A 13,154-nucleotide genomic window follows, 5' to 3' on the forward strand; every position below is an offset into this window, starting at 1 on the left:
AAAAATTAGTAATAAATAAAAGTTAAAGTTCAACTCCCAAATTTAATAGTAGTTCTTTTCTTCCAGAGTGACAACGTTCATTTTTTTTTTTTTTGTTATTTGTTATCCGGCAACAACAACTACAAAAAACTAAAATAATATAACCTATAACTTATAGTTTTAATAAAAATATAGTAATTTAATTGATCAAACGTATACATTTTTTTGAATATTTGTTTCTCGAACAACAATAAAAACTATATAAAAAAAGAAATAATAATATAAGAACATAAACAAAATTTATAATTATTCTTAAAAAATAGAAATCTAGTCGAGTAAATTCAACCTGTATAGTTTGTGATCAGATAAGGGTGAAGTGTAGGGAGAAAGGATCCACACAAAATAGAAGAAAAGAGTAAGGCACAGAGAAATAGAAGAAGAGAACGACAATAAGAAACGCAAAGGGAAAGAGAGCACGAAGAATGCCAGAGAGCAAACAAAAAATTTGTGATATGAAAAAAGGGTGGAGAGGAAGTTTTAAAACTATAGGTCGAGTGTTCAAAACTGACCCACGAGCAAAATTCATAAAGTTGCCACCAGACACTGAAGTGACAGGTCGAGATGGTTGTCGAGGGTTGAAATCTCGACCTATGTAGGTCAAGTTTTGAACAATCAATAATTTTTTGATATTTATTTAGGTTGCCTCATTTTCCTCTATATTGAGATTTCAACCATTGATAAGTTTTTTTTTTCTTTTTTAATTTTTTTTCTCCACCTAGAAATTTTAAAACTACCATAAATTTCTAAATATTTTTTAAAGTACCTTATTTTTCTAAATACTTTTTCAAATTACAATATTTAAATAAAAGTTCTTATTTAGTTTAATTGGTTAAATTTATAATTAAAAATTTTCAATAGATTTTATTTAGTTTAATTAACCTTTTTTTACGAAATACTGATTGAAGATAATTCTCTCAAGAAATACGCTACTATAAGATTAAATGAAAGTTTCATAGGAACGAAAAATGAGATGCAACATGGGAATAGGACGGGGAAGCCATCCTAATCTCACCTTGAAGATATCTTATCTATAATGTTAGAAGATTTGACTTCATTTTTATGCGTCAAGAGTTATATATATCATTGAAAAAATTGAAAGAAAGAAAACGAAATACAGATAGACTTAAAAGTATAAAAATTAAATCGAAACTTTAAAAATTATACACGCCAAATTAAAAGCAAGAGATTTAATTAAAACATTTCAAATTATAGGGACCTAATTAAAATTAAATCTAAAAAAAATATATTAACTAATTTTCTTATTTAACCCTTAAATCAAGAAATAATTAGTATAATTCATATTTTGGAGGGAGATATGTCACAAAAAAATTACAGATGGAATGTGTCAACGATTCAACAAATATTTCAATTATTTTATTAACACCTTTTAATATCAAGATTTTCTCCATCGAGAATCATATTATGAATAGGATAGAATGATTAATAATATAATTGGATTACTTTCTCAAGAAAAGAAATTGCAAAACAATACAAAAAAAATTCATTGATAACAAAAAAAAAAAAAAAATGAAAAAGAAAAAGAAACATGAAGGTGAAAAAATTGATACAATCATGATATGGATTTAGTGTAGTATGTATAATATATAATATATAAACTATAAAAGGCTCAATTTTTACATAATTGAATATAAAAACAAAATTTCGATTTGTTTTATTATTATTATTATTGTTCCTGTGGATTAACATTTTGGGAGGTCGCTCGGCGGCGGCAGAAGCGATTGTTTGGGGCCTTTGCCATTTTCCACCAAGAACGCCATCTTCAATCCCCAAGTTGTATGAATTTCCAAATGGCAATGCATAAACCACACTCCTGAAAAGGTGAAATCATAGCTCATTTTTCAATTTCAGTTTTGATTTTCCAATTTGATTCGTATAATTTCATTGCAATGGTTTAAGATTTTGAACAAATAATCGAAAGAGGAATCGAAATCTCTTTTACCTGGATTGTCTGCACGAAATCTTATCGCCGTCCATCCACCGGACGGAACTCCGATTGTGTTCCTCTCTACTGGATCCACGAGATTGAATTTCTTAGGGTCGGTTTTGGGGTTGAAATTGCCGATCCCTCGCCCGACCTCGAAGAAATTGAATCCGTGGAGATGAATGGGGTGGTTTTCTGGGGTTATGATTCCTGTATCTTGTAGAACTAGTTCCACCGTTGAGTTATATTGTAGTTTGTAGAGCTTAGTTCCACTTGTAGTCTGCAAATTTTTAGGTCCGGGTCCTGAATAGTTGAATTTGTGAGGGGGGTTTCCAGGGAAATCTGTGGTGAAAACACCTTTGGTTTTGAAGAAATGTGCTTGTAGGAGAGCGGTGGTGGGCATTACAAAAGTTACGTTGTTGATACTGGCTACTACTCTGCTTCCATTGGCGGCCTTGCAAGTGGGGCATGGGTTAATTCCAAGTCCAACGGTGAAGAAGAGGTGGTGGTCTATTGTCAATGGGACATTGGCAGGGTATTTTTTGGAGTTCAAACTTCTAAGGGAGTTTGTGAAGGTGTTGGCAATTTGGGTTGCGTTTTGGGGAGGGGGGTTGGTGCTTGTTGTGAGGGATGTGGCCAATGTGCCGGTGTAGTGCACGGTGGCTGTGGCAGTCTTGTTATCGACCGCGACTGGAGCGTCCATGAATGGAGAGACAGCCACCATGTATTTTCCGGAGTTTTGATTGGCGGTTAGGAGGACGTTGGTGGTCTGGCCTGGAGCAATTAGAACTGTGTCTGTTTTGAATGGTTTGACATATGTGGCGTCGACTTCTACAACTGTTAACTTGTGGCCCGCAACTTTGAAAAACAGTTCTTCATTCAGTGCAGCATTGATTATGCGTAGTAAATAGGTCTTCCCTCTTTGAACGGGTAATGTGAAGCCCCCTAATTACCAAAAGAAGAAAATTAGACGACCCATTAGAACAGTTCAAATTTTGTATTGCTTTCCAAAAGGTAAGATTTCTTAATTGAATTACTTTGTGAAGGGCAATTTGATATGGATCCGGGGAGGCCGTTGATGGTGTGAGAATCAGAGACATTTGGTGCTAATCCTGACTTAAGAGCTTCGTTGATCACAGCTTCGGTGTCTGATTTCCACCACTCACCTATACAATTCAAATTACCATTCATTCACAAAAGCAAGTCAAAATCATCTCCATTTTGTGGAGCGGAAAGGAGGGAAAGGAGAATAAGTGAACTTTTGAGGCTCATACCAAGCACAAGGACAGTTTCTTTGTTGGGTGTAGGGAATGGATAAGGCACACCAAGCTTCGGCAAGATGACGATGGCACCATGGACAGTGGATCTCAGCCAGAGAATATGAGCATGCCAGAAGAGTGTGCCTCTTTGGCCGGTGATGGTGAAGTTATAGACATAGTTTTGCCCCGGCTGGATTGGACATTGCGTAATGTATGCCGGACCATCAGCCCAGCCTGTTCGGAGTTGCCTGATTCCATGCCTACCACCACGCCATACACTCATAAGATTGTAAGTTCTGAAATACCTTAAATTTACATAGAATTTGATTTTTTTGTGGGGATTTACCAGTGAATGGAAAGGTTATATTTGACATGGTTGACGACTTTGACAAGCACATTGTCGCCCTCCCTAGCATAAATGGTTGGTCCAGGGAACTGTCCATTGACAGTGACGATGGGCTTGCTTGAGCAAAGTCTTGTTGCTTTCCTCAACACCACCTGCCACCGAATATAGCTCGATATCACTCATGAAAATCAAACCAAACCAAGATTGTGGGGTCCAAGCCATAACAGAAATAGGTCATTCAAAAGCTCTCTTTCTAAGGAAAGGGACACCAAAATCATACTATAACCCAAAACCAATACCCAATGGCACATTGGAAATCCCTTGTTTTGTTTTGTTTTTGTTTTTCTTTAATAAAAATATTATACTAACATTCTTACAGAGAAAGTTAAAGAAACTCACATTGAATTTGTAATGGCGAACTGTGGACTCTGCCAAACCAGGAAGAAGGCAGCAAAATGCCAACAAGACAAAAGCTCGAACCCACCAAGACTCCATTGGTATCTTTTCTTTCCTTTTGTGTTTCTGAGTTATTTTGATTTGTGAGAAATAAGGGTGATGAGTGAGAACGATGGTCATGCAACTCAGCCTTATAAAGAGAAGCCCCAAATGGGTTTAATGGCTGAATAAGCTCCCTGTGTTGTTGCCATGTCGTTTTTTCTTAGTTAGGTGATGAGTTAAACAAGTCTTCATACCAAAGGATTTTCAGATGAAACTAGAATCAGATCCACCATTTCTTTTTATATATCTTACATGTTACATAAAGTTTCTGTTTTTCATTTTTTTTTTATAAATTTTTTCCCCAACCCTTGTGTGTTGTGTATATCTATGAGAAGTAATAATGGAGACCTTTTAGTATTTCTCCATATAATTAAAGGTTCACCTTTAGCCTCTTTCATGTTATCATTCATTTTTGCTTTTTTCTCAGTTATTATGGAAGGCTCATTTCTAATGTGAAATATATTCTTTAATTGAAAAGGTTCATTTTTTTCCCATAGTCTAATTGTGATTACATTGGTCTTACTTCTTCCTTTAAATAATTGAGACAGTGGAAAAATGTTAGTGTTGGTTCCCATATATTTTTTTTGTTAGGTTACAAATTTAGTATTTAGTCTATTTGGTCCTTGAATTTTTTAAATTAAAAATTTAGTCCATAAGCTTTTGAAAATTTTAAAATTTACTATGCACAAAATTTGAAGTTTAGGGGTTACTTAACACATGAATTTAAATTCATATTTAATAAATCAAAAAATATTTAAAAAATTCGAGTTTGTTAGTAGTCCATTCAACACAACATTGAAAGTTTAGAGATCTATTAGATATTTCAAAGTTCAGATACCAAATAGAAACAAACTTTAAAGTTTAGGGATTAGTTGCAAATGTAGATACAAAAAGAATGAGTGGTATTTGTTGTAATGTCATCAAGACTTGGAGGGTATGTTAAAATTATCATTCACGTTCAAATAAATTGAATTGAATCTCCAAATAATCTTGATAATATTGACTAAATATGCAACAAAAAAAAAAAAAAAAAAAAAGTAGTGTGTAATGGAACCAAATTGTTGTCTACTTTGGAAGAGTAAGGCTTAAATGTTTGATGCTATATCTCTATCATAAGCTATTAAATTCAAAATTAAACATTTGACTTTCCTTTGGATTTCAAGTTTGATACATCAAACCACTGGATTATTTATAGAAATGCGAAGAAAAATAATCCAAACTAAATGGATTGAATAACCTCGAGTAAATCTTGAAGGATTAAGATGAATGGTTGGGGAAGTGAATAATGGATAGGATCGCAATAGACAAATAGGTAAGAAATGGCTTTCAGGGTGGTGGTGATTGTATAGCAGAAGCAGAGAAGCACTTCTGTTTTCAATTAATTTATAAGCAAATGACATAATTCAAGGGGTGGGTCACTCAATTCAACTGCCATTCTCTTCAATATATATATTTGGTTTTGAAATCAGTTATTTACCAGAAGTAGATTGGAAATGGGTCATAAATCATAATCACTCACTGCCTTGTCTGATTCTCCAAGGAAACTTCAATAATCCTATAGCCCACATAACTGTTCCTTTTTATTTTATTGGTTTCTCTAATACTATTACATAGTTCTTCTAAACTATTCTTTTTATTTTAAATGCACATATGTGCTCGAGCCAGCCCTTGCATATCTCGAAAATTCTCACGATACAATTGTCTGACTTTATTATGTTTGGTTGTTAGGTTACTTGTAAGATATATATTATATTATAAGTAGTTGACTACCACGATTTGAATATGTTCTCTCTAATTAGTTTTTTTTATTGGTCGATTTTTACATCAGTCTTTGGTGGATTCTAAACCAAATTTATCTTAGATAATGTTTCTTTGTTTGTAGGTTTATAAGTAGTAAAATATGTAGATTGGTTATTTGAACTTAAGTGGAGAGAAAAAAGGGAAATGAGTTGTGTGTGGAAAAGGAGATAAGAATTTGTTTCATGTTTTTAAAGAGATTGAAGCCAATAACTTAGAATTTGGGTTGGTTAATGGAGGAGTTTTGAGCCTAAAAAGCGATAATGCCTAACTTTATTATTATTATTATTTAAATGTTTACTCAACCTTAAATTTGGATGGACAGGTCTGTCACGTATTGAATATAATAATTATTCATTGTTGTGAAGATATAATTGGTGATATTTGACCAACACATAAAGATCATTGGAGTCTTATAACATCATAGGAATAGTACTTATTGTGGGTCAAACCTTGGACGAGCCCCAGCCCCCAAAGAGAAGACTGGACTTGAGGAGACCTTGAACGGTAAGCCGAGCGTATTGGGCTCGAAATTCCTTTTGCGAAAGAAAGATAATAATCGAATAGAACTAATTGTTCCTATTGCCTGACCACCTTCACATATCTACCTCTAATATTGTCATTAGGGCACAAGGCACAAGCCCCAAGCGACAGATAAAAGCTATATAAACTAAGAGCGTACACAGAGGTATTAAAAATCGATCCGATCGATTAAAATTAATCGAATTAAGATTGGTCAGTCAAGATTAGGACTAAGTTGGTTTTTGATTTTTGTATATAAAAAAAAGGAAAATCGACCGATTGATATATATATTAGTTATTAGTATTATTTTTTAAAAATAAGTATAAAAACAAGTTCACTACCATCAATTCAAGTCCAAGTCTATTGCCTTAGTATTGATTTATTATTGGGATTATTAAAGATTTAATTCATTTTCAAAACTCATTTTCATAATTGTTTAATTTTTTTTTAATATTTTCATATATAGGATTTAATGAAATTTTTGGACAAAAATACCCTTATGGTGGGCGACTGTAGAGAGAAGATGCATTGGAAATTTTGTTCCCATATTTACAAAGCATCCTTAATGTTGGAGAGAAAAAATACATTTATTATATAGTATTAATTATTTGGGATTTTCTTTCTATTTTTGATTGAAAAGAGAAAATGCATTTAATATAATTTTATTTTTCATTTAACGTATTTCACGGATCAAACAACTGGTTTTACGAGTGGATTCATGTTATTTTTAAATATAACTTTGAACACTCTATTAGATTTTTGAAAATGTTATAACCAATATATAAAATATACTGGTAAATATATTTGATATGTATTGGTGGATTCATGGTTATTTTTAAATATACCTGTATTATATATTTGCAAATATTCTAACAAATATATGGTTGTAACATTGAAAAGTTTTGATACTTAATGTTCAATATAAATGAAAGTATATATCATAAATTTCATTTATATCACAATATATATCATAAATTCAAAGTAGACGAACATAAACGAAAATATCTACCACAATATATAAATCTTAGATTGACTCAATCTTCAACATAAATCATAAAATATATATATACTTGGGTACATGCACGTGCATATACGTATATTATCTTCATCTCTGTCGCTGTTCAATCGTTCGTTGTCCATGCCCATCTTCCACCATTTGATCGTCCATTGCATGTCCACCGTCGCCTGGGTTGCACTATCCATCTGTCGTCAAGCCATGTCGCTCATCGTTCGCCATCCAGCCAAGTCGCGCACTGTCAAAGTATGTCGTCAAGCCGAGTCACTCATCTTCTGTTGTCCAGTCAAGTTGCGCATTGTCATTCGTCGTCCGAGTTTTTCGTTTGATGTCCAGCTCTGTTGCGAGTCCACCGTTCGTCGTCCAGTATGGTCGTCGGTGATCCACTCACCAGTTTGGTTGCTGATGGGCTGCTGTGAAAGTGGAGAGAATGAGGGAGGGATAGAGAGAACAAAGGGATACGGAGAGAATGAGGGTTTTGAAATTTTTTTTTGATTAATAAAAAAACACATTAATTAAGGAAATTTTTTAGTTTCCTTTAAATACTATTTTGGTCCCTGTGCTTTTAGTGTTTGTTCATTTTGATCCATATATTTTTAAAATATTCATTTTAGTTCCTATATTTTTAATTTTGGTTCATTTTGGTCCATGTACTTTCAAAATATTCATTTTAGTTCCTATACTTTCAAAAAGTGTCCATTTTAGTCCATTCATTTCTATTTTTATTTCATTTTTAGGGGATCAAAAGGATTACTTTTTTAAAGTTCAAGAATCAATATAAACAAAAGTTGAAAGTACAAGGACCAAAATGAACCAAAATTGAAAGTATAGGGACCAAAATGAATATTTAAAAATACAAGGACTAAAATGAACAAAAACTAAAAGTATAGGGACCAAAGTAGTATTTAAACTAATTATGGGTTGAGGACAAAAAAGGTAAATTGACTCTAATTTTTGTATAATTAAGAAGTCATTTGGATATTTTTTAAAACAATAGAAAGGTTGGACAAAAGTGAAATATAGGATTTTTATTAAGGTCTTGTCTGATGTTATCCCTTTATTATTTTCTTTTTTATATTGTCTAATTTCCAAACTCACCACATGATTGATTAAAATTTTTTCATTAAGAAATGATTGATTTAAATGTAAAAAAGTTGAAAATTATGTTAACCTAACCATAAAATTTTATCCATTAATCTTTCCTTTTCATTCACTTTGGCTTTGCTTGAAGAAAAAAAAAATCACAAAATCAATCGACTATTGATTGGATTTTGCAACATTTTTTTGTTGACTTTCAGTGTTGGTTTCTTTCTAAAATGATACCGACCGACCGATGCACACTCTTAATATAAATAGTGAAACTCGAACACCTAAGTATGTAGTTAACTAGTGTTTTAGGTGTGATAAACAACTTGACTTTGTTGCCTTAAACAATGGAATGTGTGTAGTGTACACATCCTATGCAAAGTTAGCCAATTTTCTAAAACAATTTTAATTGACGTACTTAGAGTGGGTTTGGATTCACTTAAGAAAAAAAAAAAATATTTTTTTAAAACTCATTTTTATTTAAACATTTTTTTTTTATCAAAACGGTTTAAAATACACTTCAATTTTAAGTGGTTGTCAAACACTTCAATTTTTATTTAAGCTATTTTAAGTGATTGTCAAACACTCCATTTTTTTTTCCCTAACATAACTTATTTTTTAAATTAAAAATTTAAAAATATATTCTAAATACATCCTGAAATTGTACTCTTCACGAGAAATAAAATATAAGCATTAAGGATTTAGAAAACGTTGAATGACAATTAGTGAGACAATACTCACTCCAAAATGTTAAAAGAGTACTAAATCTATTATACGAAATTTGGAAATGACTTCGACGGGCTAGAGAGTGAGTAGTCGTATTAAAGTTAAAATTATAATTTTATATGAAAATATATTTGCAAAGAATCGAAATTATTGAATAATTAAGAGAAGGATAAAGTGCTTAAATAATTAATAGTAATCTATATTCATCATAAATTGTTAAATAATTATTATGTAATTCAACATGAAATTAAAAATATAGAAGATTTTGGGTCTAGTTTTTACTTAGTCTTTAAGTTTTAAAATGTTACACATTTAGTCTTTAGATTTTGAGTTTAATTTCAATTTAGTCTCTAGATTTCAAAATGCTACAATTTTACTCTTAACATTTGAGTTTTGCTTCAATTTAGTTCCCGTGTTTCAACATTTACACCTTTATTCTCGATTACTAAATACCCACTTTTCGTCTCTTGGATTAATAAATTAAAAAAATGTTAAAATAATTATAATTAATTAAGTTTCACTCTTTTATTACTTTTAAAATTAAATTTAAAATTTCACTCTATAATTATTTTTAATTAATTAATAGAAATTAACATCAATGATCGAAAGTGAGTACTTAATGAAAAACTGAAGTTGAAATAAAACTCGAATCTCATTAGTAAAATTATAACATTTTAAAACCTAGGGACTAGATTAAACAAAATTTAAAACTTCAAAACTAAATATGTAACATTTTAAAATCGAACGAAATAGAAACTAAAGTCAAAATCTAGGACAAAAGGGTAAAATTTCCAAATATATGTATATCCTTTTCCACCAGTATGAATTGAAATGAAAAAAAGAAAAATAAAATAATTTACGTCTTCATCCAATATTGACAATCTTGTGAACTTGAAATTGTACACAAAAAGTAACACTTTTCGGTTATAATTGTGTGGAAGATGGAGCCATGGTTTTGGATTTTTACACATTCAGTTTTGAAAAGAAAAAAAAAAAGTAAAATATTATAAATATGATAATTACGTAGATGTCCATACATAACTTCCATGGATTTTCATCCATTAATCTCTCTAATTAATCCCCATAATTATTTTGTCCCCTCTTTATGTTTCATTCTTGTAACCACCATTTTCACAACGATTGTAGAGATCATTTGAAAACACACCTCAATTGAGCACAATCCGTATGTTCTCTCTTTCTTTCTTCCTCCATCATCTATTTTTCTCTTATGTTCTTATGTTTGTTCTTTTCCCCTCTGTATTTTATAACGCATAAGTTTCTACCACTATAATGTTTGTAGAGAGATTGGAGTTGGTTCACCAAAACACCAAGAACATTAAAAACCCACTTGAATTATCTACATATTTTCAAGGTATTTAAAATTAAAGTTCAAAGAAGGCCACTACTTTATTTTAATCATATATGTGATTTATGTGTTTGAAAATTGATTTATTTAATATTAGATTTTACATTTGATCTAATCAAATTGTAAAGCTCATACAAAGTTTTATGTGCACATTAAAACTAAAATCTTCAATAGTGGCTGGAAACATTTATGAGTTTTTTTTAGCCTTATTTGTAATTTGGGTTTACATCCTTTGTTGACTAATTTAGGACTTTGATTCTTTGTTGGCTTATTATAAAATTAAAGAAAAATCTTTTAGAACTATTAATTACTTTGTATTTAAGTGAATTATCTCCAAGTTTCTCAAGCCTAATGAATTTGTTTAGACATATATTTGTTGGACTCTAAGCCCCACTATCCGAAAATTTACACACGGTGTATATATGTATAGGTCTTTATCACAATCTTTTTGTGTTGATGATAGAGTATTTCATGAGTTATGGATAAAAGTTAAACCATTGATAATAAAATTTAGATTCGAGAAACTCAAATAACATTATTTTGAGTGATCCAAAATAGAAAGAATATTGAAAATCAAATATTTCTTGACTTTAAATTTTTAGTTAAATTTTATATGGATATGTCAAATATGCTATATAGTTTTATGTGTATGTTTAAAATTGTTGTATAAAATATGTCATTTAGATTAAAATTTATCATAGACGGCCAATCATACATCTTATTTTTAAATATAATTCTTATTAAGAAAGATTTGATTGGAATGCTTTTCGAATCAATTTACATATATTCCTATATCTTTGAATATAATGGTTATATATGAAAAATTAAATTAGAATATTTGTTTTCTTAATTGGGTTATATTTCTAGATGAGATTTGAGTTTTTTTATAATAATTTTATCTTTTATTTATTAAGATTATCTTCCAATAATATTATTATATCTTTCAAATATGGGAATAAATATTCAAATAACAATCTTTGCAAAGATTCAAGATATTAAATATTATATCTTAGAGTGAATTTGTTTTAATAAGAATAATAATCCACTTAGATTCATTAATATATTAATTAACTCTTAATTAAAAGATCAATAAATTTGAAATAAAAATTGGCTATGAGAACTCTATCTAAGAATTATGTTGGATTTTATGTCCTAAAACTTGTAGTTTGTAAATTAATAAACATATTATGTTTTGTTTTTCGATAAAATTGTTATTGAAATTGTAATCTTAAATCCAATAAACTAAGGTTCTGAGCCTATTTAATGTAGTTTGAATTTTATGTAGTGACATAAATGTGGATCAAGTTCAAATATATAGCCAAATGGTCTATAGTATATGAATAAGGTTGGGCGCCTTATTCTGGATACACTATGGATGCAGCCCATTTTGTAATTAGTACGATGTGATCCTAAATTGTTCATGTGGAGACATGAAAGTGGAGGCATCCTATGTAAAGAGTTTAACCATGAAATAGTCACTTTTTAAGTTCTAAATGCCGTTTTATGTATAAAATTGACTATTTTGTTAATTGATGACCTAGGTAACTTAATTTTAATCCCGAGCTAACTATGAACTCCTGTTCACTCGGAATTATCCTTAAATCTGCATAGGTGAGGACAGCTCATTATCGTTGGCCCAATAAGCCTCCTATTTCAGGGGTAAGATCAAGTGGATAGCTGGGAATATAGGGTGCAAGATGGAATTCACTTCTACCCGTTATAGGGATAGTAGATAGGTTGTTCCCTTTAGTACTGAATCCAGGTCTTGAACAAGGGGCCCCACTCTCTCCTTGGCTCGAGAGGGGTTCGGTTTATAGGTTGGACCTTAAACCAATTGTTCATTAGAGGATCGGTGGAACTTAAGGAATAAGATGTAGTCTTGGGGGTAAACGGTTTTTATGACCCAGCCGAGATTACAAACAACCTGTGAAAGATTAGGTTACTAATCATGGTTATATCATATGGACACAAATATATCTATAGTGAGGGGAGTGCAACTACGGGACTATAGTGGAATGACCCGTGAGTTAACAAATGTTGATTAGCTTCGTCTAAAGAGTTTAGCCAGCTAATCTCGGATCGTTGGAGCCCATGATCTATAGGTCCATTAGGTTCCCCTACTAGCTCCTATGGAATAAACTTAGAAGATAGAATAATTCGAATTGTTCGAATTAGGTGAAGAGAGAGAAACCGACAAGTATATGAGATATAGTGGTCAGTTTTTCAGTTTAGAGATATAACTTTAATATTTAAATGTGATTTAAATGTCAAGAATATGGATACGTTCATATTCGAAAGCTCGGAAATAATGGAAATGGTCAAAGATATAAAAAGTTAAAGAGTTGACTTTTGACTTTGAAAAGTCAAACTTTGACCAACCTTATATTCAAATGTGATTTGAGTTTCGAGAAAATGAATGCAAATTCATGCTCGGGAGGTCAAAATTAGTCAACACAGAAAAAATCATAAAAAGTCAAAATGTGGACTTTTCGATCAAAATTTGACTTTGACCAAATGACTATTTTGTTCTTTGACTAAAGTTAGTGGAAAAATCCAA

General features: G+C 31.0%; 1 protein-coding gene and 1 long non-coding RNA gene across 2 annotated transcripts; one reads left to right on the plus strand and one right to left on the minus strand.

The window, feature by feature from the left end:
* Window positions 1–1,473: 1,473 nt before the first annotated feature.
* On the minus strand, window positions 1,474–4,117 carry LOC120090525 (laccase-4-like). The gene is made up of 6 exons (XM_039048245.2): window positions 3,986–4,117; window positions 3,587–3,738; window positions 3,256–3,500; window positions 3,019–3,147; window positions 2,000–2,926; window positions 1,474–1,870 (listed from the first exon to the last, which is right to left on the minus strand). The coding sequence occupies exons 1-6, from the start codon at window positions 4,079–4,081 to the stop codon at window positions 1,740–1,742; spliced, it is 1,680 nt and encodes a 559-aa protein (XP_038904173.2). The 5' UTR covers window positions 4,082–4,117; the 3' UTR covers window positions 1,474–1,739.
* On the plus strand, window positions 1,739–4,348 carry LOC150032789 (uncharacterized). The gene is made up of 3 exons (XR_016524473.1): window positions 1,739–1,878; window positions 3,028–3,529; window positions 3,966–4,348. It is a non-coding gene; the product is annotated as an uncharacterized LOC150032789 (long non-coding RNA).
* Window positions 4,349–13,154: the final 8,806 nt, after the last annotated feature.

Source organism: Benincasa hispida, chromosome 11, assembly GCF_027475165.1.
Source record: "Benincasa hispida cultivar pf3 chromosome 11, pf3_genome.v1.1, whole genome shotgun sequence".
NCBI classification, from domain to species: domain Eukaryota; kingdom Viridiplantae; phylum Streptophyta; class Magnoliopsida; order Cucurbitales; family Cucurbitaceae; genus Benincasa; species Benincasa hispida.